The sequence below is a fragment of the Phallusia mammillata genome, chromosome 7, assembly GCF_965637545.1.
Source record: "Phallusia mammillata chromosome 7, kaPhaMamm4.hap1.1, whole genome shotgun sequence".
Classification (NCBI taxonomy): domain Eukaryota; kingdom Metazoa; phylum Chordata; class Ascidiacea; order Phlebobranchia; family Ascidiidae; genus Phallusia; species Phallusia mammillata.
In genome coordinates, this window is record NC_137258.1 from 12,609,089 (window position 1) to 12,632,023 (window position 22,935).

The 22,935-nt window shown below is 37.4% G+C and overlaps 2 protein-coding genes across 9 annotated transcripts; both read left to right on the forward strand.

Annotated features, from left to right (window-relative positions):
- The first annotated feature begins 1,904 nt into the window (after positions 1 to 1,904).
- Positions 1,905 to 22,892, forward strand: LOC145237034 (rho GTPase-activating protein 27-like). 8 transcript variants are annotated; one of them, XM_080099736.1, is made up of 25 exons: positions 1,905 to 2,055; positions 2,197 to 2,362; positions 3,773 to 3,857; positions 4,141 to 4,320; positions 4,996 to 5,098; positions 5,371 to 5,421; positions 5,534 to 5,597; positions 5,792 to 5,901; positions 6,282 to 6,419; positions 6,497 to 6,597; positions 6,769 to 7,255; positions 7,675 to 7,758; positions 8,082 to 8,429; positions 8,620 to 8,676; positions 9,333 to 9,392; positions 9,780 to 9,920; positions 10,163 to 10,264; positions 10,498 to 10,596; positions 17,355 to 17,472; positions 18,106 to 18,219; positions 18,576 to 18,674; positions 18,841 to 18,939; positions 19,670 to 19,804; positions 21,271 to 21,376; positions 21,599 to 22,892. In XM_080099736.1, the coding sequence occupies exons 2-25, from the start codon at positions 2,203 to 2,205 to the stop codon at positions 21,792 to 21,794; spliced, it is 3,237 nt and encodes a 1,078-aa protein (XP_079955862.1). In that variant the 5' UTR covers positions 1,905 to 2,055; positions 2,197 to 2,202; the 3' UTR covers positions 21,795 to 22,892. The 8 variants fall into 8 exon arrangements, with proteins under 8 accessions (XP_079955862.1, XP_079955864.1, XP_079955861.1 ...); XM_080099738.1 differs by having other exon boundaries at positions 1,907 to 2,055; positions 18,841 to 18,918; XM_080099735.1 differs by lacking the exon at positions 1,905 to 2,055 and having other exon boundaries at positions 2,139 to 2,362.
- On the forward strand, positions 11,341 to 14,538 carry LOC145237036 (uncharacterized). The gene has a single exon (XM_080099745.1). The coding sequence runs from the start codon at positions 12,256 to 12,258 to the stop codon at positions 13,783 to 13,785; it is 1,530 nt and encodes a 509-aa protein (XP_079955871.1). The 5' UTR covers positions 11,341 to 12,255; the 3' UTR covers positions 13,786 to 14,538.
- Positions 22,893 to 22,935: the final 43 nt, after the last annotated feature.

Genomic DNA, 22,935 nt, shown 5'->3' on the forward strand with positions numbered 1-22,935 from the left:
ATATATTTTTATTCAAATGTTCGAAGTGCGCCAAATAATTTTTGTTTTTTCTAAAATGCGCCTTAAAAGAAAAAAGTTTGGGAACCACTGGGCTACACCAAAGAAAAACATGCATTTTAATTAACACACCCCAAGCACAAAATATAAGTTGACTTCAATCAAACGATTCACTGAAACGCATTGCCATGTTACTTGTAACCGTCGTTTCTACATTTATCTCGCAATTTTGCCAGAGTGTATTAAGGCTTTGTTTATTACGTGACAATTGATCAATGGTGCAACGTGCAACCAAGGTTAACTACTAGATTGTACGGGCGAGCATTGCTGTTCGCATCAATGATATTGTTATGATTCATATTTGTACAACTAACCGCTGCGAACCCCTGAGCAACCCTTAAAGATCACGGAACCCATGTAAGGTTAGTACGGAACCCCGGTCGAAGAGCCCTGATATTAAAGATTAGGCTTGATAATTCTTCGCAGGTGTAAAAACAAAATCCTACCGTTTTGTCGATAAGTCTGAGAGACAAACAATAGTAAGCCGATTAAATATTCAATCATTTTACTGCCTATAATCCTGCCAGTCCGGTTGCAGACTCTCGTCAAGTGCTGGAAGCACACAATACTTATATGCATCACTTTCCATATTTGCGTTTTGTGAAGGGTGCTTCAGTTACGGAGCACCATACCCATGCAGCTTCTCCCCTTTGGGACCATTATATACATTTTTGTTTTAGCATTTGTATGTAGTTACATTTAAGGTATTGGTTAAGGTATAGAGTTTAAACTAAAACTTATAATTATTTGCTTCGAGTACGTATCATTAAATATTTTCTTCATTTATTTTTTTAACGGTTTAGGATTTTAAGCTAAGTTACGTCGTCACCATAGACGTAAGGCGACCGATGACACTATTAAAAGCAGAGAAAAATTCATTACACTGTGTTCGATCAAACAAAACGGACATTCGTGTCCGAATTTTCTGCGTGTCCGCCGACAATAGGGTGTTTTATTTCTAAAATGTGTGTCCACTATCGTATGTGCGAAATACAAAACTAATGTGGACAAACAATTCTGGATATCATATACCTCGTTCAACAATTCCGAAGTATAGGCCTACATCCAACTTTACGGATCCAAGGAAATCAACATTAAACGGGTCAACTGATACTTTTCTGATAAAAATTTGGTAGGATTGTGATAATTGTTATTTGTGCGACATATATAGATGTAATGCAGGATTTTTTTTAGCATACTCCCCACAGCTTCGACACCTATAAAATTGCCACTACACCAAGGGTCATAAATCGAAATTGATTTACGATTTCCGTGTGCGATCCACAGAGAAAGGTGTGTAAACTCATTGATGCGCAACGACGAAACTTTCGTCGTTGGTGTCGCTGTTTAGCTTGTCATGTCATGTTGTTGTTTATTCTTTTTGAAGAAAAAATGTTGTACGATTGAGTGCACAAGTTTAATGTAACTTCAGCTGCAAGTATGGTCAACGCACGTTTGTTAAAATTTCAACAAATACAGAACAGTTTAAATGTATGTGTGAATTATTTACAAGTTTACAACCAAAACGAAATTTGCAAGTTTAAATCTCGAATACGGTAAAACTGAGGAAAACACACTCCTCAAACGGTTTTACTGCTTAGTTACTAACAGTAAGGGAGATTGGTGTCAAGCCAGTATGGATAGTATGGCAGCTGCACACCCGAGACAATTATTTTCAAGTTTGATTGCACACTTGAGACATTTTTTAGGTTTGCGACACCTGGTGTGTTTGTTCTCTTTGAGAAAAAAATTTGCCTTTGAAATTTTCGTTTTACATTAGATAACCAGTGGCGCAATTGCATTTGACAGTTATTTTGAGATTTTGTTAAATATTTGTAAATCGGTTAGCTTTTTTTTGATGAGGTGCACACCTAACTGGTTCGTGCTATCATGCATACCTTAAAATTTCTTTGTGCACACTTGCACACCTGAAAATTCTTCGTGCACACCCGAGATCTCGGCGAAACGTGCCATAAAATCCAATGTGGGTGTCAAGAAGTATGTGGTCGTTTTTTTTATCACAACATACAGAGTTCCTAAACATTTTGGATGATTAAGTTGGAAAAACTTTTATATAATTTTTTAAATTTGTACTTACAACATTGCACATTATAGATCACAGTTAAAATGCAATTGTAGGAAAAAATGAGTTCAATAAACGCTGATGATCTTGGACGGGTGGTTAAAGTTGAATACAGTTACAAATACAAAGCAAACGATGGACGGTACATAAGCATAGAGGAGGGTGAGGAGTTTATCTTGGTAAAGAAATCTAATGCTGATTGGTGGCAAGTAATCAGACTAGGTAAATAAACTTTCTTGTTTCAATGTTGTAGAAAATGAAGAACAATTTCTGTTTTTTTGTATACAACTACAAGTTGGTCTTGCAATATTTAAGGTTTAATATCATCTCACATACTTCTCACATATTGTTATAAGTTTTAAAATTTGGATAACGATAACAATTGAACAGTGGTGTTTATGCGTTGTGGACACAATGATAAAAAAATCACTGTATTTGCTTGGCCAGTTCAATGTTACAACTAGAGATGCACCGAACCCGCCTAAAAAGGTTTGGGCCGAAACCAAATATTTGTGCACGAGGCCGAATAATTTCAGCGGAACTAGATCGAACCTAAAATCTGCGTTTCTAGCTAAACCTTGTGTTGTTGATGTGAGTGAATTTAATTATGACAAGCCAAAATCCCTTTCACAATGCAGAAGCTTTACGAAACTTGTAATATTTTGCAGACAATGTGGCTCGTATTTTATAGATACAACAATTAGTTAGAACTAGAGATGTACCGAATATTCGGTTTGCCGAATTTATTCGGCCGAATCGATCATTTTTGCAAAGATTCGGTTTCGGCCGAATAATTTGTTGCGATTCGGCCGAAACCGAATCTTTAACGAACACAAATTTAAAGCGTTAAACGTGTCTTTTCTGCTTATTAAGGTCCACACAATCTTTCAAAAGCCCAAACATAACGAAAATTGCGTCAATGTTTATCTTTTTCAACACATTATCGTTTTTCCCATGGTAGTCAAAAAAATTAGTAATTCATTGGCAGGTTGCCAATCATGCTTAAGGCAATTTTAAACCCCACAGAACTGAAATAAGGACGAAACACAACTATTTTGCACTGGCTGCCTGGTAGATAAACATTTTTTTCACGTCAAACGCGTAGCGTTCCGCCGAATATTCGGTTTCGGCCGAATCGAAATTTCGCCGATTCGGTACATCACTAGTTAGAACCAATATACACAGACTTCCTGCCAGAGTACATAACGTGTATTCTATGTACACAAGTACTCTGGCAGTTATGATTAAACAATTAGTTAATTTATTATGTTTCATATTGGTAAAAATAAAAGTTTAGGCATTAATTCCATGAAATCATAAAGTTAGGTTTTGGCTGAATTTTCAAAAAAGTTCGGGCCGAAACCGAAAAATCGGAAAAAACTTCGGTGCGCCACTAGTTACAATCATTGGAAAGCATCAATCATATTTTTGCAAACATTTGGAATTGGCTACTGTTATGTAAAGTGCCACATTTCTTAAAACTTGTGCATGTTTCAAACAAAATTTCCCCCTTTTTAATCAATGAAATTAACTCTCTACTGTGTGTTTAAATGTTAGCTTTGTGGATTTTTTTATAAAATTTACTTGTATTAACAAATATACTTACCATTGTTGTCCTGTTTTCATGTTCAGAAGAGAAAAAGCCAATTTACATTCCGGCTGCATATGTAAAAGAAACCACTTTACCGAAGAGATATCCTGAACATCCATACTTTAAGTAGGTACCCCAATCTGTACCACTATACAAGGTGGCTAAGTGTGGGAATTGATTCAGTTTTTTTGGTTTGGTATTTGAACATATATAACAATATAGATTTGGGTAAAGTTACCCTTGTGTTGTTTTTCTTTTATTGAGATTTCAGACATAACTATGAAAGTTGTCTATACTTTTGTTTTTAAAGATTGACTGAAATCAGGTCAACAGTGTTATTGTGTAAGCATATGTCAATTACTGTTTCAATTTACCTCTTTTAACTTACATTGAGTCAAATGTGTTTCAGAAAAGCATATCAAGCTCTGCAGAAATCTAAAAAGAAGCAACGTTCTTTGGAGCCCATAAAAAAAGATCAAGATAGACCTCTTTCCCGTGCCTTTCATTCTGGAAATGAAAGACTAATTGCAGTTAGTGGATCGAGAGAAGACCTTACGGTGGTGACAGCTCTTCCTGGAGACAACAAATTGTAAGTAGAGATGATTCCAGTTAATTGCAAACTGATCAGTTGAGTATTCTATTATATTGCATTGCAGTTATGCGTTTTATATTGTTCACATACATTTATCTTGTAATAGAGTTCTAATTAACCAAACACTGCGTAATCACATATTTAAACTTAATGACTTTTATACTACAGCCTAGTCATTAATCTTCAGCATAGCTCTTCAACCTTTATTTTATCTTGTGCAGCATTCTGAACTAATGCTGTGATTCCATGAACCCCTGTAATTGATGTAACATTAGGCTTACTTTTTAGCCGTTTACAGACATAACAAAAATCTTTAATTAGAAAAACACAAATTTGAAGTGACATTTTTAAGGATAAAAGTCTATTGAGGTGGTGGTGTATTTGTAATCCTTGAGACATGCCACTCTTTGCAGCAAATGACTGCAACTCTTTCACTTACATTTTTGGTTGGTAAAACCATGTGTCTGCCATGCTTATAAAATAAAGTGCAAAAGAACTGAAAAAAAGCCACACCAACTATAGGGAAACCAGAACCAAAACCAAAAATTCAACACCTACTACAACATCAACTTGGTTGGGTGTATGATATTTAAACTGATTTAACGAAGTCAATTTCCTGAATGTACGTACTGAGTTACTAAACTTGTTCAAAATCAACAAACTTGTTTCCAGATCTGAATTGCGAGCAAGCTGTGACTCTTTGGATCGATTTATTGAGAATGAAAATCCATATGATGAAGTGCCATATGAGCCATCCCATAAGTTTTCTAAACAGGTTGGGAATTACGCATCGTGTGTTTTCTGTTCTTGTTGTAGATAAAATATCTTTAACATATCAGTTTGATATCAGATTTTATTCGGGCACTGCAATAACAAAAATGTACTTACGTGTTTGTTTGTCAAAGCTATGTTGGGGTATTTATAATTGAGTACACAAAATGGACCACAGCTGAAAAATAATCCAATTTTTTTATTGTGTTGCTTTGTCAATAGGTAGTTGTAAAACTTTGTTTTTTGTTTTGTTTTAAATTTTGATTAACTTTGCAGGGAAAAACTAAAAAACATTCATTTGAAGAACCAGAATATGAGAACTTGGAGGTATATGTTACAGTTAAATATAAGACTTAAATGAACATATATACTAACTGTATTTGTTGGGAAGACTAAAATTAATATACTACTATGTAACTTGCAACGTTTTGTTTTACAGACCATCCAAAAATCAGTGGATGACCAAACAAAGGCAAAAAGCAGTAGCTCACCACGCACTTCAGGTATCAGTGAAATTAGTGAAATGTGCTTATGTGTGAAGTGGTGGTTAAACAATTGTCTCTAAATCATTTAAGTAGGTAAATACAGGATCATTGTGTAATGGAATAAATATATATTTCTACAAAGTCGTTTTACCCAACACAAAAGATCGTTAGATTTAAAAATATTCTACCTGATACACATCATCTGTCAACAGAAAAAGATAGTAAAAGTCCATCTCTAAAAAGTCAACAGGATAAATCTGAGCAGATTAGCTCCAAGGAAGATAAACCTCGGACCTCAACTGACCCATCACCAAGGAAAGCAGTAAGTGTCAATGGTTCAATACTACTTGCACAGTTATGCTAAAGAAATGTTTAGTACAAATTAGTTGTGAGTATTGATTTTAAGATAACTACATTGATTAGGTCTTTTTAGCTAAAAATCAATTCAATCATTACCACAATGCAGTAAACAAACAAAGGTTTTGTACTCCACTTTGTTTACATGTTAGGGTAGAGAAAGGGTAGTCTAAATGTCTTTTTAAAAGGGTATATCTCAAAAATCGTTAATGACTCAAAAACTTTAAATAAAAAAAAATTACACAGAATGGCAATATAATGGTACTTTACAGAGAAAAGTGTTTGTAGTTTAAAACTTCACACTCAATACGCTGTACAAGCAATAAATACAAATTTTTGTGGCAGGGTTATGAAGAAAACTGGGAACTTCATTTGGACAACCAGACTGGTAGCAAATACTACTACGAAACACACAGTGGAGCGATGAGAACAATGCCACCAAGAAAAAAAGTCCCACCACCTTCACCACCACAAAGCATTGAAGTAAGTAAAAAGTCATTATTGACTGGTTTTGGTAGTTTGTACAAAAATCAAACTAAACATTTTACTGTTATCAACAGCGAATTCATGGAAGTATGCCAGTTCCTCCACCTGTACCTGATGTGTCAAAGAAGCCATCCTTTGATCGATCAAGACTTTCCCCACATTCTGATGAAGATATGTAAGTTACTTTTGTCATGTATTCTTGTAGTCTATATCTCATGTGGTAAAAGTATGTTACGATTTTCCCAATATAATTTTTGTCTAAAATGTGTACTACAATTTGTAGTTATTTACCACAAACAAAAACTGCAAAAAAAAAACTTCATGAAAACACAAATTTAAATTATAGACAACCTGTTCCACTCCAACGTCGTCGAACATCCCCTGCTCGATACAAAAACAGTCACCGATCACCACTGATATCCCGTGCCAACCACACAAACACTCCTGTGCAGCTGTCCCCTAACAAGGATAACCAGGATCCATGGTCACCAATCCAAAACATGCCATCGCCAACCCAAAACACACTTGATGGTAGTTTGGAACTGCCCAACAATAACAACAGTAACAATCGGTCGAGTTTTACCTTTAGTCAGCTTTCTCCTGATGCTGAAAACAAAACATCAAAGCACAAAAAAGCATTGAGTGATTCAAATAAACAATACCCTGAACATCACACATCTCCACTAAGCTCCAAGCGTTCATCACAGAAGTCTCGATCCTCCTCATTTACAACTGAGGACTTGAGGCGACTTTCACCTTCATCCAGCAAGTGGAGGCGTGAGATGAGTCCAGATGGAGAAGTTGTTTTTATTCATGATTTAAATGGTGACAGGGTAAGATTTGTTTTATTTCCTGGTTTTAATTCATTATGACAGCATTGACAAGCTAGTTTTTAGTGAAATAACGAAACAAAATTGTGACAATTTTGTGCAATCAGAATATTCATAAATTTGTCTTTGCATTAAACAGGGTGTGTCTGACTTCATTGGCCATTGGGTCACCTATGATTAGCAGTTGATATCCTATAACAGCCGGTTTCAACAATGTCTAAATTGCAATAAATTTAGACAATTTTTTGACACATCTTACTTTATTCCCAGTGGTCGTCAAACTAGATTAGGTCCAACAAATAATCAAAGTCTAATAAATCAAACATATTACAGTATTTGCTTTTTGTAACATGACAATGCACTAAATATAGTAATCCTTCAAGTTTTATGTCTTAATGTAAATTCATTTTATTCTAATGTAGTGGCACCAAATGGTTGATGACACTTCAGGAAACTACTATTATTTTAATGAACTGACAAGGCAAACTTCTTGGCAGCTTCCAGAGGTAGATTTGGAGTAAATCAGTAGTTAAATGTATAAGTTGTATAAATAACATATTAATAATGTAAGTTGAATGTATTTTGTGTTATAATTGGAAAAAGAAGTAGATCTCTTTAACTTGGGAATTGCAAATAAATAAGTTTTTAAGAAAACATTTAAGTAGTGAAAAAGAATGCCATAAGGTCAACAGTTGTTTATTTGCTCTTTTGGCGTTTTCCTTTCTTCTCAATCTAACAAACTAAATGTTTGTTTTGCCTAACCCTGCTTGGGTCTTCGTTTAATTGCATGTAAATTTTAGTTATTTGCTATCACTAATGTTTTGTGAAGTCTGATGCGCATGATGATGTTGAAAATGTGAAAGAAGTCGAGCATTTCACTGGTCAAGAAAGCGATGAAGAGCCTGAGATAATCACTAAGCAGGAGCGGTCTTCGAGTCGAAAGGCCAACACACTTGAGCGTGACACAGTTTTGCATGTAAAGCCCCTAAATGATTTGCAGCAGCATACTGCCTCATTGCCACCTAATGCGTCCCTGGCAGTTGCTTCCCCTGTGAACTTAAAACCAAGACATGGGCGGACATTCGCACGCCAGGTTGACCGGGTAATGCACGCTCGTTCAATGATTATGCTAAGTGGTACTTCTAACATGTCATCCCCTACTGAAGAACACAGTCAGGTATTTACCTCACTAGGCTTAATAATAGTTGCATGTGACTTGACTTCTAATACACTTTTGTCTTCCTTTCACTTTACGTAACAAGGAATTTGTAATTACTATAGTTAAGGGTCAGGTAATTTGCTGACAAACTGTGCATGAAATCGCATGAATGCGAAATTAAAATGGGCATCATTGCATGTTGTTTCAGCACGACCACAATCCACTAAAGACTTCTTTATCAGAATGTGATTTGTTAAATGACTCGGTGAGTTTAACTAAAGTTATGAAACCCATTTTTAGGATTGGCCAAAAAGTTACACCGACAAAACTTACTGTCAATTACACCTGTTCGTTGTAGTGAATATGGTTTGGGTTTAAATAGTAAACATGTGTTTTTAACACAACAATTATATTTGAGCTCCAAGAGTTGCTGCAAAACCCTGAAATAGTTGTTCCTTTTGGCCAATCGTTAAGGTGACATTTAAAATTTCACCTAAAATTACTGTCTATATGTTTAAGTTAATGCCTATTTAAGCTCAGTGGTAACCTTTTTGGCGTTGCCACAAGCATCAAGTTTATGGAGCTCTTTTGGCAATTGTAGTTTTATTCCGACACTTCGATGTCCTATACAGGTCGCCTTCATCAGGGTAAATAACACCCAATGCGCATAGTGAAGTGCACGATTCTTTTTTTTCCTTTGTTTATCGTGCACTGTATAAAACTGCAATTGCCAGAAGAGCTCTATAAACTTGATATCATGCCTGGCAGCCATAGCTTATACATGGCCACAAGTAATTAGTATTTTAATTGCATGTTTATTTTGTGTTTACTTTGGTGTTGGGTTTTTACTGTGGTGAGTGTGGTTTTGTTAGGATGGCCTTTGCATGGTGTTTTACAATATACAATGATAATTTTTAACAGCCAGGAGCATCACGTTTTGGTCAGGAGGGAGATCACACAACTGTTCCTCCACCACATCCCGTGCGTTGTTATCTTTTTCATTACTTGCTAATCATTTTTTTACCTTTTAAAAGTTATTCATAGAATTTGCAGGAACCAATTGGTGTGTATATAATTCTACCATGGATGTCTGCAGAATTGTTTAATGCTGGTGTCATTTAAACAATTACGTTTGGTTTATCTTTTGGTGCTCTCTTTACCTTTGTGTTGAAAAAATGCAGTTTTTCTAATTTGAAAAAAAAGTAGTCAAAAGTAATTTGTTCACATTTGGTATAATAGTTTTGTGGATGACTTTTGAATGGTGATTTAAGTTAAACCCCAGTTATGTAGTGCCGTTATTTATTTTATAACATGGTACAAACAGCAAACCTTCAATGTATTAAAAGTGTAATTATTGCTTTTTTGCAGATGATTGAAAGACAAGGAAGACTTAATTGGACAAAGTTGATGGATGCTGGCAAAAAGCAAAGAAAAAATTGGGTCCAACAATGGGTTGTTTTGCTTGCAAATAACCTTCTCTTTTACAAAGACCAAAAACAGGCTATTATGGTAACTAGCTGCAATTTTAAATATGAATTTGAGTGAGGCTGTTTTAAATGAGAGTTGTTAACAGCAAAACTGCAAGAATACTTTGTTTCAGAAGATGTAACATAAAAATTGCTCTACTTTAACTTGTTTTACCAAACACTCTTTTAAATCCATTTGCTTTCATTAGAGCTGATTGTCTGCTCTTATTACTTTATTTTTGTTCTGGTTGTCAAAGGCAGAGTTAAGTTTAGAATGTGTTATAGACAAAATCAACTCCACATGGCAAACCAGAAAGCAGTTGTGATCTGCGAGGAGCAACTATAGATTGGGCTAAGGACAAGAGCAGCAAGAAAAATGTGGTTGAGGTAAGTTGTCAGTTTTGCTTCAAAATATAATGTTAACAGCAAACAAAATGCATTTTTTCTGTCCCACAAGGTGGCGTTACTGGTCCATAGTTGTGGTTTGTTAAACAATGTCTGTACGCCTCCAAAGCATTGTATTTGGCACTTGTATTAATGACACTTCACAAATAAATTTGTTTAATTTGTCTTATTTAACTGCTGCTGTTGTTTATAAACTGCCCCATTTTGTTGTTTAGTTGCAAACCGTTCGGGGTTTGTCTCTCTTACTTCAGCATGACGACCAATCAACTATTAAGAAATGGCTTAATGCTGTCAAAGAAACCATTCAAAGAGCAGTAAGTTGTTTTACAATTTAAAGCTGTTAGAGTTAGATCAATGCATATGTCTTTAGTCTTAGGTAGAAAACCACAAACAAAATGTTTTACAGGTTGCTTTGTGCTGAAAAGTGTCAGGTAGTTTTAAGTTACATTTTTGCTTTTACAAATGTTGCCTGATTATGATTTCTTTTCTTTTTGTTCAAGTTTTGTTTACTAATCTAAAACAAAGCAATGGTTAATGGTACAAAAATACACACACACAAACTCATAGCTAACTATCACAAGACAACAGATGCTTAGTGGAAACGAAGTTCAGATGATGCAGCAACGTTAGATTTCCTTGTATACCTGCAAGGCGCGATCATCAGCACAGTAAGCGGCTACCATGCATAGGATGCACGACGTTATACACATGCATTGCTTTACTTCCGTGTACGCCATGCGCATGTACCTATATATAAATATCTAAGCAGGAAGCAGCATAGTCTCCTCAATGGTACTGGCAGGTTGGTGTCTCTTTGTCTATGGCAACATGGGGATGTTTTAGTTTCGTCTTGTAACTGATGAGGTGTGAAACTTTATGTTTGTTTGATGTTGAAGCAGGAAATTAGGAAGTAGCGTTACAAAATGGTTTAAAGCAGCAACTGTTAAAATACTGTGTGCTGTTGTTGTGAAGCTGCTCGGTCAACTTAAGGCAAAAGTATGTTTTTGAAACGAACTTCTTCACACTCGAAGAACCGCCATGCATACAAGGAGGTACGGTATATTTGTTTCTTTTTGATTTTAACAGGAAAACGATTTTAAAAGCTAGATTGTCTAATCTCATGTAACTGGAAGCACCGCTTAATGGATGTAAAGGTTTGCTTTCTGACGGTTTTGCATGTTTTTGTTAAACTGTTACTTCTCTACGATTTGTGGACTTGAATTTATTTTTGTAAAAACGTTTCTTTGTAAACTTTATCCAGGCTTGGTAGAGTATTGTTTGGCGTAGTTTATTAGGTGGTAAATTGTAAAAAGGTGAGGAGACAAAAACGCTGACTCAGCCAATCTTCCTTTGTGGCCTGTTTGACGCGATAATAAGTTTGTAAACGTAAAGTGGCTTTTGTTTACATCGACTCAAAGCACGCTCTGCAGTAGTGCGTTCTATTTCCGGTAGGTTGAGAAATATACCCGAGTTGTAATACCCTGTTGCTCTTATCGTACTCTTTGCCATCCGGCCCATTGCTGACGCTTGCGGTCAATACTTAACATCACACGTGTCTTCACACTAAGCATCTCTTCTGACCACCTGACTGCCGCGGGCTTAAATCCATGTTAAAACGTTCACTCTGGCATACATTTGTTTGCTGAGGTCAGGATTGGTGTCTTTTAACGTCAACACTCTCTTGCTGTTACATTGCATGTCGCGTACGACTAATGAGCACCGCTCTTGATGGCAAAGTTAATTACTGCCAGAGGGAAAATAATACATGTAAATGCCCCCTCTATTGCAGTTTCAATATTGTAATCCGTAATTTGCGTAGGGCTTAGATATGGAGCTTCGTTGCAGGAACTACGTGTAGAACTTAGTTAGAGAGTTTTGCTGCTTTACTTGTTTGCAAGTTCAGACTTAATTTTCTGTAATTGGTTCTTCTTTAGCTGTGCTTTTTGCTGTGTTTAAGGTTGAATATTAACAACATGATAAAATTACGCTTGGAAAGGATTTGCTTAGGTAGCAAACTTGCTAGAAAACTCTACCGCAATCATTTGACGGTGTCAGGAAAAACTGTTTTCCTGTTTTTTGTTCTTGGCCTACTGATTGTTCTGCGGCGGAATTTTCGAGTGCCTCCGTCGCATCGTAAACGTTTGGTTGTAACGTACAGAAGCTTGAAGTTACACGGTGATGAAACAACTAAAACTCTGAGCGGCATTCCTAAGCCTTGGCCACCAGAAAAACTGAAGACCGTTTGTTCTCTCGATGACCTGCAAGATCAAAGAATCGGCAGAACACCTCAAGTACAACTGGACCGAAACAAATTTCTTTATCCAATATTGACAAACGGTCCCAACAACCAAGTTATCGGACTACGAGACTCGATATACCTTGCAATGCGACTTAATCGAACACTAATTTTGCCAGACTTTCGCAAACACAAGACTGATTCTTCTGGTGCATTGGATGTTGTTCCCGTGGAGGTACGGATCGACTTAAGTCGTCTGTCAACATTTGTTTCTGTCGCTTCCAGTGCTGATTTGTCACAGATTTGTCGCGGCAAATTCGACGCAGTTTTTCTTACTGATCGTTCGCAATCAATGTACGAGTTTTTACCGAAAGCAAAACTTCGAAACGAAGCACACCTTAACATCAGCAGTGACGTTGCGATTTTTCCACGTGACGTGAAAGATTGCACTCTTGCCCGCGACGATGACGGAAATGGCCGAAGGATTCGATTGCTTTATGAATCCAATGCCAGATGTGCGTTGTACGTCTATCCTTTTCGAAGTGTAGATGCAAGGGAGTCGGCTGCACAGATTCGAAATGCGCAAACCGCATTGAATACTGGCTCAGTTGACTTTAGCGTCCGGCCAGGAAAAACTTTGTACTCTTTGGCGTTTGCTGCCACCACCCGTCCGAAATACGTCACACACATTGCTCAGACGTTTTCAACTAAAATTTCTGCCGCAAAAATGATCGCTGTGCATTGGAGGTTTGATGTTGAAGATTGGATGGTGAGGTGCGGAAAGCAGACTGCCGAGTCGAACAACACACAAGTAGTTGATATGTGCTACAAGCTGCAGAGAATTAATGCGGTTGACATCGCTGAGGCGATTTTGTCCTTTGCTCGTGAACTGGAAAGCAGAACTTATGTAAAAGTCGATGCAGTTTACTTCGCCGCCCCTCTCACTCTTTCAACTCTTGCCAACGAAGTTCGTCGTCGTGTTCTCTCCATAGACCGCTCGCGTCTTAGGCTGTACATTTACGCCGACCTGAAGGACCATTTAAGGAAATTCGGTGACTGCGAAATGATACACGACAACCGGGAAGAGGTTTTGTCCCTTGTGGAAATGGAAATCGCTTCAAAGGCCTTCGCTTTTCTTCGCTCCCCAACCTCATCGTGGTCTAACAATGTTGTTCGCGAACGAATTACAGCGAAAACAAATCGCCATGACGCAAATGTGCTGAAGCTGACGTGGGATGCTCACGCAAAAATTAACAGCAACAGTTGATGTATTTTTATCCATTTTGTTAGTTATTGTCATACTAAGCAAGTTTTGTTGGTATGTTTAACATGAATTTGTTTGTGACCGAGGTAGTACGCGAGATGTTAAGCAGACATAATTCGTTGTGGTCGTGTTTCTTGTCAGGTTATAAAAGCCTTTAGCGTTAGGTTCTACAAATTGACGTTTATTGACAAAAATACCTTTACACTATAACACAATACAGACATACTCGTGAAAGAAATTTAAAGCACTTTTTATGCAAGAGTGGCTAAAATGTAATGCGTCTTTAGGACAAGCATTGGTTGCATCGACTTACAGTGTAGACGAATCTTTCCTGTGTCTTCAGCCTTGATGCTAGCAAACATGTGATTAGTAATCTGTTGTTTGGCGACGCTGTCATGTTGCTTCCTGCCAGTAAATTGCTTGCCGCAGAATGTATCCATAGAAAAATATGTCAAACTCAAATAAGCGCAACAAACTAAAATGCGACAGGGTCAAATTGTCGTGTGGCAAATTGCGTTGACCACAAACGGATAATTGTAACCTTTAATTTCCAAGCCCCGACCTGGTTTCAGTTGTATGAAATGTTTTGGTTTTAACGTTTCAATGTAAACCCGTTTTGTGCTTGCCTTGTGATAATTGGATGCAATAAATACCCATTTGCATTCTGGTGCCAGTACGTTCTTTTCTTGTCCAGTTCTTATGTTTTGAAAAGCGTTATTTGATTTAATACAAGCATTGTGCAAACTTCCTACCATTCCATCTGCTTCTTAATTATTCTAGTTTCATGAAGAAAATACAAAGCGCTTCTTGTAAATGGCATACGTGGCTTCACTGCTTTTACAACTTAAATCGAAATGCAGCGTTCTGTTGTTATTTGTTGTTGAAAAGAAAGATTCGAGTTGTATCGAAACTGGAACCTTTAACATGTCATCGCGTAATTCACTTTACGACCAAATGCCAGTTAACGTAAAATTATCATAGGATAGTTTTTGTGTGAAGTAAACGTTTAAACACAATTAACATTTGAACGGACAAGGTAACCAAAGATTTTAGTATTGTATTGTTGTACATTTTTAGCGGCCTACTTTGTTCATATTAGCATGGAAGTATTTAATACAGGAAACAGTTTTGCCCCGTCGTCAGAAGCAAGCGTATACAAAAAATACAGTTCATGATTTTAAACATATCACACTGTTTGCGTGTTAAACTTGTTAAACACCATGTGAACCTGCAGCTCATACTTTGTTTTACCTACCGTGTAAGCTTACACAGTTTTTTTTTTAAATAAACTAAAAAATATACAATGGGTAGTGTGAAACCAATGCATGACATATGAAATTCTTTCAAAATCAAAACAGCTTAAACATTTTCGTTTCACTATGTATTTTCTGACGTCAATCGCTCAGAAAAAAAAACGTAAAAATTAAATCCCTCAGGATGGTGGCGTGGCCCTCCAACGGTGAAACCACGATGATTAAAGCACAACACATTTAGTGTGCAAATGAAACGTCAATTCACCTTACAATGTATTTTGTAAATGATTTCGTCACCGCATAATTATCATTAGCAATATTCAGTGGCCATCACTTAATGTGTCATGTGATTTGATGTCGACGTAAAAAAATCATTGCCGATAAAAATATTGCTAATTAGGCTCGTGTACAGTGCAGTTTATGGAGATGATCAGAGAACAATGTAGCAATAACCGTAGTGTGTATGTTTCGCATAGTGGTTTAATTCATAAAACGCTTGGCCTAATTAAGTGTGATACAACGTTTGAAGTAGGTCCATGGCAATAGTGCAAACTTGAGTAGATGTATATGATTCAGGCCAACAAGTGGAAGTGTGCTTTATAATGAGGTTTTGCATTTACAGCAGATCACTATAGCTAATGTCAACGTGCCCGCGCTAACTAATTGCGGCTCGTTGTTGTTGATCTGTTTCCTGTGCGTCGTTTCCTTACATTTGTACCAAAAACATCATAGAGCAGCGTTCGGTCAGTTTGTTGGTTCGAAGCTTTAGTAATTGCTGCCGGAGTCCATAGCTTCAGCAAAAAAAGGATAACGAGATTTTGCCACTTTGCTGTTGGCAGAGCCAGCGTTAGGCAGGATCCCGTTGGCTGGCTGACTGGTTCGGTTTTGTGGCCTCTGGATCGTCTTTCTCTGCTTTTGATTGTTTCCTGCATTTCTTCGTTACCATTTTACTCATTTCAAGGCTCATTTCTCATTTGTGAAGAGATTTGGTTTGTCCTCCTGCGGTTCTGCCCAAGCAGGTATCCAGTTCTGCCCAAGCAGGTTGGCATTTGTTGTTAGGTACAGTTCCTTTCAGTAAGCAAAATGAGTAAAAGATCAAAACAGTTCAACTTGGCGAGCTTAATGAGCAAGGATGGACAGGCGGGGACCAAGTTTGTCCGTCCAGTGTCAGCAAATCATAATCTACAAAAGGTTTCATCGTTTTCGGGTCGGAAAAATGCAACTATTGAGCGAATCCATTCTGAACGTGATTCGTTTAACTTGAAACATGGACGGAGGCCAAAGAAATCGAACAACCAAATTGTGTCATCGGAAGGTTTAGAACTTGGGACCCCGGGACAGTACCGGTCCCGCCAGGATCTGATCTATGAACCTGTCGGGACAGGAAAAGATAACCGACGTGCCAACCTGCTGCGCTGTCATTCTGAAATGATTAAAAAACTGAACACTAGCCATGCTGTAGATGAAAATCGAACAAGCGTAGCTCCTTCGCAGCTGAGCAAAAACTACTTGGACCTCAGTAGCACCAACAATAACGAACTTCCGATCAAAGAGTCAAAACCGCAGACCAACGACCAAATTGACGTTGAAGAGAAATCAACAAACTTAGGTACCACAAACGACGGTCAGTATTTCGAAAAAACTCCGAAACGCAGCAACAAGCCCTCAATGTTGCTCGACCTTGTGGTCAATGAGATCCCGACAAAAACTGAAGAAGGTAATTATTTTGAAACATCAAGATCTTCTTCAAGCAGAAGCCCTGAAAGTCCAAGCGCTGATCGAACGATACAGATTTCATCTCCGATGTCTCCACGAAAGTTGACACCTGAGTTCGATCAATTTCCGTGGGATGGTCCAACTTCTTCCCTGGATAATGTCAGCAGCCCCAAGTCGATCAGTGCCCAGAAAACTTTCACTCTGCCTCCGCAAATGAGCCCAAAAGATTTTAAACCACATGAGACACAGTCTCGATTTAGCTTTCACAGAGGATTATTTAAAAGAATCGGGAGAAAATCTTCCAACGATTTTACGGTAGAAATATAAATCACATGTTCCTTTGCCTGAATTTTAGTTACATATATTTTTTATTTTATGTTACTTTTTGAGTATGCTTTTTTTATCAACAGTGTGTAGTTCATAAATAATATATTTAGCACGTAGATTAGATATTTGCTATGATGTCTTTTACCGTTCATGACATTATACGAATTTTTCTAATACACTTTAAATACATTATAATGAAATAGTTTTACCCGATTTATATCAACGACGCAAAATGTCCAAACATAGCTGATTCGACGTTGTGACGTTTCTTTGCAGAATCACGTAGATCCACTCGACCCGTACATACTCCACGATCGACTTGGTGTGGACGAGGGCGAAGAAGAAAATGATACTAAGAAGAACAAGAAGGACAAAAAGAAGAAGACCAAACCCCGTATGTGACCATCTAATGATAACAACAACTACTTGAAATCAACTTAGGTCACACGGTACTCGTTTATTTCCCTTTAGACGTGTCAAAATACACTCTTTTTGCCATTTAGAAATTATATAATATGGTTTATTTGTCGAGCTTGGTGCAGCGACATTTGCAGGTCAAACACCCTTTTTAGTGCCATGAGCTTTCAAAAAACAATAAGTATTGGGTTTTGACAACTTACGTCAAGGTTTGCCATTGTTGTTTGGCTCCAGTTGCCTTATATACTGTCGCACGTCATTCCAACTTCCGGGATCAAGTTGCTCAAGTCCGATTAGTGAGGTCAATAAAAAGTGAAGCTGCAACGCGGCTGCAACTCGAATCAATAAACTGAATAAATAAGGGCGCTTATCAAATTTCCATCTTCTGTTTTCGGCGCCGTTGGGTGTTTGATCAGTTGTACAAGTGTTTCATATCTTGTTAAAATTGACAGTTTGACATTATATTGAAAAGTTGAAGTGGCACACATTCGTGGCGATGTATTATCATTTTGGTTTGCGAAAATTAAAATTTAGATAATCGTTTTTGATTTGCGTAAAGCATATGTGGTAAAAAAATATTGTGTTAAATTAATGTTGCAATTATGAACAGCTTCAAGACATGGGTCAGACGCGAAGAACTCCGACAAAGTTCGAACCAAGTTAAAGAAATTCATAGGCCGACGTCCCACAATGGAGAGCCTTCAAGAAAGAGGCATCATACAAGGTTCTTTTAGGATATTTTTAGTCCATTTACGGTTACGGCAATTTGCTGGTGTCTAAAATGTAAATAGTAACGTAAGTTAGCTGATCAGTTCATTACATATATAGTCATTTTAATGACCTAATTCAGAAACTAACGACTGCTAATGCATTCTTGATGTTACAGATCGTTATGTCGCATTTATTTGCCCTGATATGACACAATGCTTTTTTACTAGAGATCGTTAGAAATGTATTTTCACATTTGCCTTAGCGCTTGACGCAATTGTAAATACTTGCTTTATTTGTCAACGTTACGTATTAAGCTTTATTGAACTTCGGTGTTACAGAAAACTTTTCACATGTGACGTTTATGTGCAGAATCCGTATTCGGTTGTCCTCTCGAGAAACTTTGCGAAAAAGAACAATCATTTGTCCCCAAGTTTATACAAATGTGCGTGGAAGAAGTGGAAAAAAGAGGTGTGATGTACTTTTCTTTTATAAATTATATTTATACAAATAGTCACTCAAAACTGCTTTGTTTCATATCGTGGTTGTCGAAAATATTGTGCAGCTTAAATTTGAACTTGTTCAGTTGTTAAAAATTATTGTTTTTCTAATTCCAATTGCGACTTTTGTTTTCCAGGTTTAGATGTGGACGGTATTTATCGTGTAAGTGGAAACCTGTCTCATGTACAGAAGCTCAGATACATGATCGACAGAGGTCAGTTCAACTCTACATGCTGTATGTGCGAATGTGAATGGGTGACGATCTAACGCAACTGGCCGAGTCACTTGTCTTTTTTTAGAACCCAATGCGTATTTCACCACTGCCGTTAAACTGCTCTGTCGTGTCATGGAAATTTACTGTGGCCTGATAGGAGTCAAGCTAATCGACATTTTGCATAGGGACTGGGTATTTTGCACAAATTTGCCTGTTGCTTCTCTGCCCTCCACCCTTGCAAAATTGGGTTAGACTTGCTGCGCTCCAGCGATAAAAACAATGCCTAATTTCAATATCTTAAAATTGTTACTGTCGTTTTTCAATAAAGCTTATACTACGCGCGTCAGAAGTTTAGCAGAAAACGGCCACAGCTACTTGACAAGCTATCAAAACATTCGAATTTAATAACAGCATCTTGTTTTCTGACCTTAAATTCATTTTGCACACTAGCTTTGCTTAGAACCTTACCTTTATTGCTATTACATGATAAAGAATAACTGTGGTCTGCATCATATATTCACAAAATAACATTTTTTTGATAAAATTGAAGAAAACTAAACTCTGTTAACTCAAATAAACGAAAGTGCAGCGTGACGCCCTTGAAAAATTCAAAACACTCTGCAGATTAACGACCACAACTTTATTTGATTTTTTTATTGATTTTGAAGTTTTTTTTTCCTTCCGCAGGACAGCTCACTTTAGATCCCTATGGTAGTTTAGTAAAATTGGCTTTATCCCGTTTTTTTTTCAGACGAAAAAGTTGACCTGAGTGAACCTCAATGGGAGGATATTCATCTCATCACTGGTGCTTTGAAAATGTTTCTGCGAGAATTACCCGAACCTGTAATACCTTTCAACTTTTTCGACAAGTTTATCGCTTCATGCAGTAAGTTTAATTAATTCATGTTTCTGAGTAAAATCATCAGGCACAGTGCTTCATTGATACATAAAATCGCTGGTTGGGGTTAAGCAATGGCGAAGAAAGTTTGTTGACTGTTGCTGTGACAATTTTGTCAACTTTCGGTTTGAGGGACTTCCTGCTGTTCATCACACGCAAAACACCACAGCCTTTTCTCAAATAAGCTTGGGCCGCAAAAACCTGCCGACATGTTTTTTTGTAAATTGTAACAAATACACTGTTTAAAGTGAAGCATCACTAATCAACGAACTTTTTTATTTGTATGAATTTATTATCACACCATTATTTAATAATGTGACAAGCACAAAACAGTCATCCGAAAGTAAGCTCTGACTAAGAATCATTTGATTAAAAATGGCTCTTGCAAAAGTTCAAGGTTATCAATGCAGTGTGTTATGTCAAAAACACGAAAAAACAAACAAACAGTTATTTAAGGCACACAACTGTTGTCCTACCACCGTGACCGCAAATAGTAGCATCGTGGAATCGTGTCAGTTATATACTGCTAAACTTATGCAAATTGGGCGTCAAGTCAAGAACTACCATGTATGGTTGAGGTGGAATATAGGATAGCTAACAGTACAATACGAGATCGGAACACCTATATTCATTTGTGACGTGTTTTTCTTCCACCATACAGGGACATACGAATGCATTTGCAGAAACCGATGTAGTTGTGTAGAGTTGTTGTCATAAACCAGATGCGTAATGCCCACAATCTGTACACATATGACTAATGTCTTGGTACATAGGAAACCACGCAATATATTGGTTGTGTAATATTAGATGTGTGGCTGGGTAACGCCTTGTGGACTACAACCATTAACTTCTCTGGGAAATACCCTATTGTGTAAGTTTGCCTCACTTTTCGGACAAGTATTTGACAATTTCCTGTTTTCAAAGTTGGGACAGCTGGTGTGGTAGGCTGTTGGCAGTTAATATATGCGTGATGGGGCGGTTACATGACAGTCACATGATTCCTCATTGCTTGATGGTGAAACATTTTCGCTCCAAAGTGACCCCGAATTCAATACATCACATCAAATTTGCGCACAATCACGTGTAAATATATATATATATATATTTTTAATGTAAAAACAGTTTGTTTTAGCATGAAAGGCATTTGCAACGAGCCTCAGAAAGAACGTTGTAAAAACCACTGGGTGTCTGCTGTAAAATGACGTTTAGGCGCCACATAAGTGTAACGAAGTAACGACAAATCGCTCCATGCGGCTGATATATTTCACTTCCATAACGCGAAACATTATCGTAGGTATATTACAAGCTGAACATTAGCTCACTTATATGGATTGCTGGTGCACATTTTTATGGGTCCAAGCATTTGATTGCAGGTTTTAGGCCACACGGTTTGTTGATGCACAAATGCCTGTGTGATGAATCGTGTGAATTCACCTCCGTGAACTTTTTTTCAGAAATTCAGGATGAGAGACAAAGAATAGCTTCGATGAAAAGCCTGGTCCGGGTTCTACCCAAAGCGAATGGAAAGACTTTAAAGTACCTCATGAAGCACTTTTGCAAGTAAGTTTCTCAAGTCAATAAATTTACCTTTATCTGAAATGACCAAAAAATGGGTTGCGCCGTGTGGTTCGTTCGTTTTACATTCACACCTCAGCGAAACCAATAGGTGCTTAGTACTTTTTGTCAATTTATTGTCGAAAGAATTTTATCGCAGACCAAAGCATTAACTTATTACTTTCTTTTGCTACAATATTTGTTATTTCATTCACGCGGTATTTGCAGAGTGGTTGAACACAGTTCGTCGAATCGAATGCAAGTACAGAACGTGGCGATCGTTTTTGGTCCGACCCTTCTGCTGAAACCTCCTGACGAGAGTCCCGGGGGAGGGGCGGCCGGTCACATGCATGTTTACATGGTGTATCAAAATCAGATTGTGGATTACATGTTAACCGAATATGAAGTAATCTTTGGCAATTAGTTGATTGACGTCACGCACCAAGCTCCACTGCCTACCTAATAAAAACTTGATCAGAACTGCTGGCTTTTTGCCCTCTGTGTATTGACGAGCAAACTGGACTGTTTTACAATGTGCAGAAAATTAGCATATCTAATCTTCTGCATCGTTATGTCAAAGTAAACACAAAAGTATTCACTAGAATCTTATTTTACTGACGCTTTTACCGCGAAGAGTTTCAGCCAGCTGCCATGTTACATCTGGAAGTAATATTGGCATTTATGGCCCGAACTTGTGACGAGTCAGTTTTGTGTTTTTGCCATTACGCATGCTGCAATCCAAAGTATTCGTTAAAGCACTTGTCGACGAACCTGTAAACGTTTTGTGGACAATCCTACACTTCCACCAACCAATTTCCAACTTTGCAATGCACATTTAGTATTAACGCTATAAAAAATGTATTTGTTCTTCCAACGACTGCGCTAAAAAAACGATGCACTTCTGCCTACGCATAAGATTGTATGGGCCTGGTATGTTGCCGTGTACTATTTACTGCCGAGTGGGATAGAACATTGTTGAAATGCTTATATCACGTACAATTTAAGTTTCACCAAATCTTTAGTGCATCGTCATTAAATTGCAACAATTTCAAATTTTGATGATCTGCCTGAATTATTTTTTCCCGTTTATGCATTCATATTGCAACAACTTGCCCGCGTATGCGAGTGCAGCACTTGTCATTTAATTTAACCGATAGTAAAAAATCGGTGCCAAGTATTCCTTTTTTGCTTGTTTAGGTGCAAAATAAGTCATGGGTCGTTGAAATTAGGGCGTGTATAAAAGCCTGCCCAAGCAGTCATGGTTTTGCTTCCATCATCTAAGTTTCCCTGTTGCGTTGCGAACATTTTGCGAAGTGCAAATAGATGACGTATTTTTTTTATTTGTGACGTTGTTTTGTGTGACGACAGTACTCGCCTCTTGGTTTTGTTGCTTGCACTTTTGTTGAACGTTGTCGGATTTTTTTTCTTTTCTCTTTCACACACGATCCGTGCTGCGGCGTCTCTATAACTCCTAACATTGTTTGTACAGTAACAAAATTATAACAAGACCATTTAATGAAAATTCAAACCGGCAATTTGCAAGTTTCAGAAAGTTATGGTCCGAT

Coding starts and splice junctions, on each gene's coding strand:
- LOC145237036 (XM_080099745.1), top strand. CDS start 12,256: ATGATAAAATTACGCTTGGAAAGGATTTGCTTAGGTAGCAAACTTGCT.
- LOC145237034 (XM_080099736.1), top strand. CDS start 2,203: ATGAGTTCAATAAACGCTGATGATCTTGGACGGGTGGTTAAAGTTGAA. Junction 5,422..5,533: donor CAGAATATGAGAACTTGGAG/GTATATGTTACA, acceptor TTTGTTTTACAG/ACCATCCAAAAATCAGTGGA. Junction 17,473..18,105: donor AAAGAAGAAGACCAAACCCC/GTATGTGACCAT, acceptor AATTATGAACAG/CTTCAAGACATGGGTCAGAC.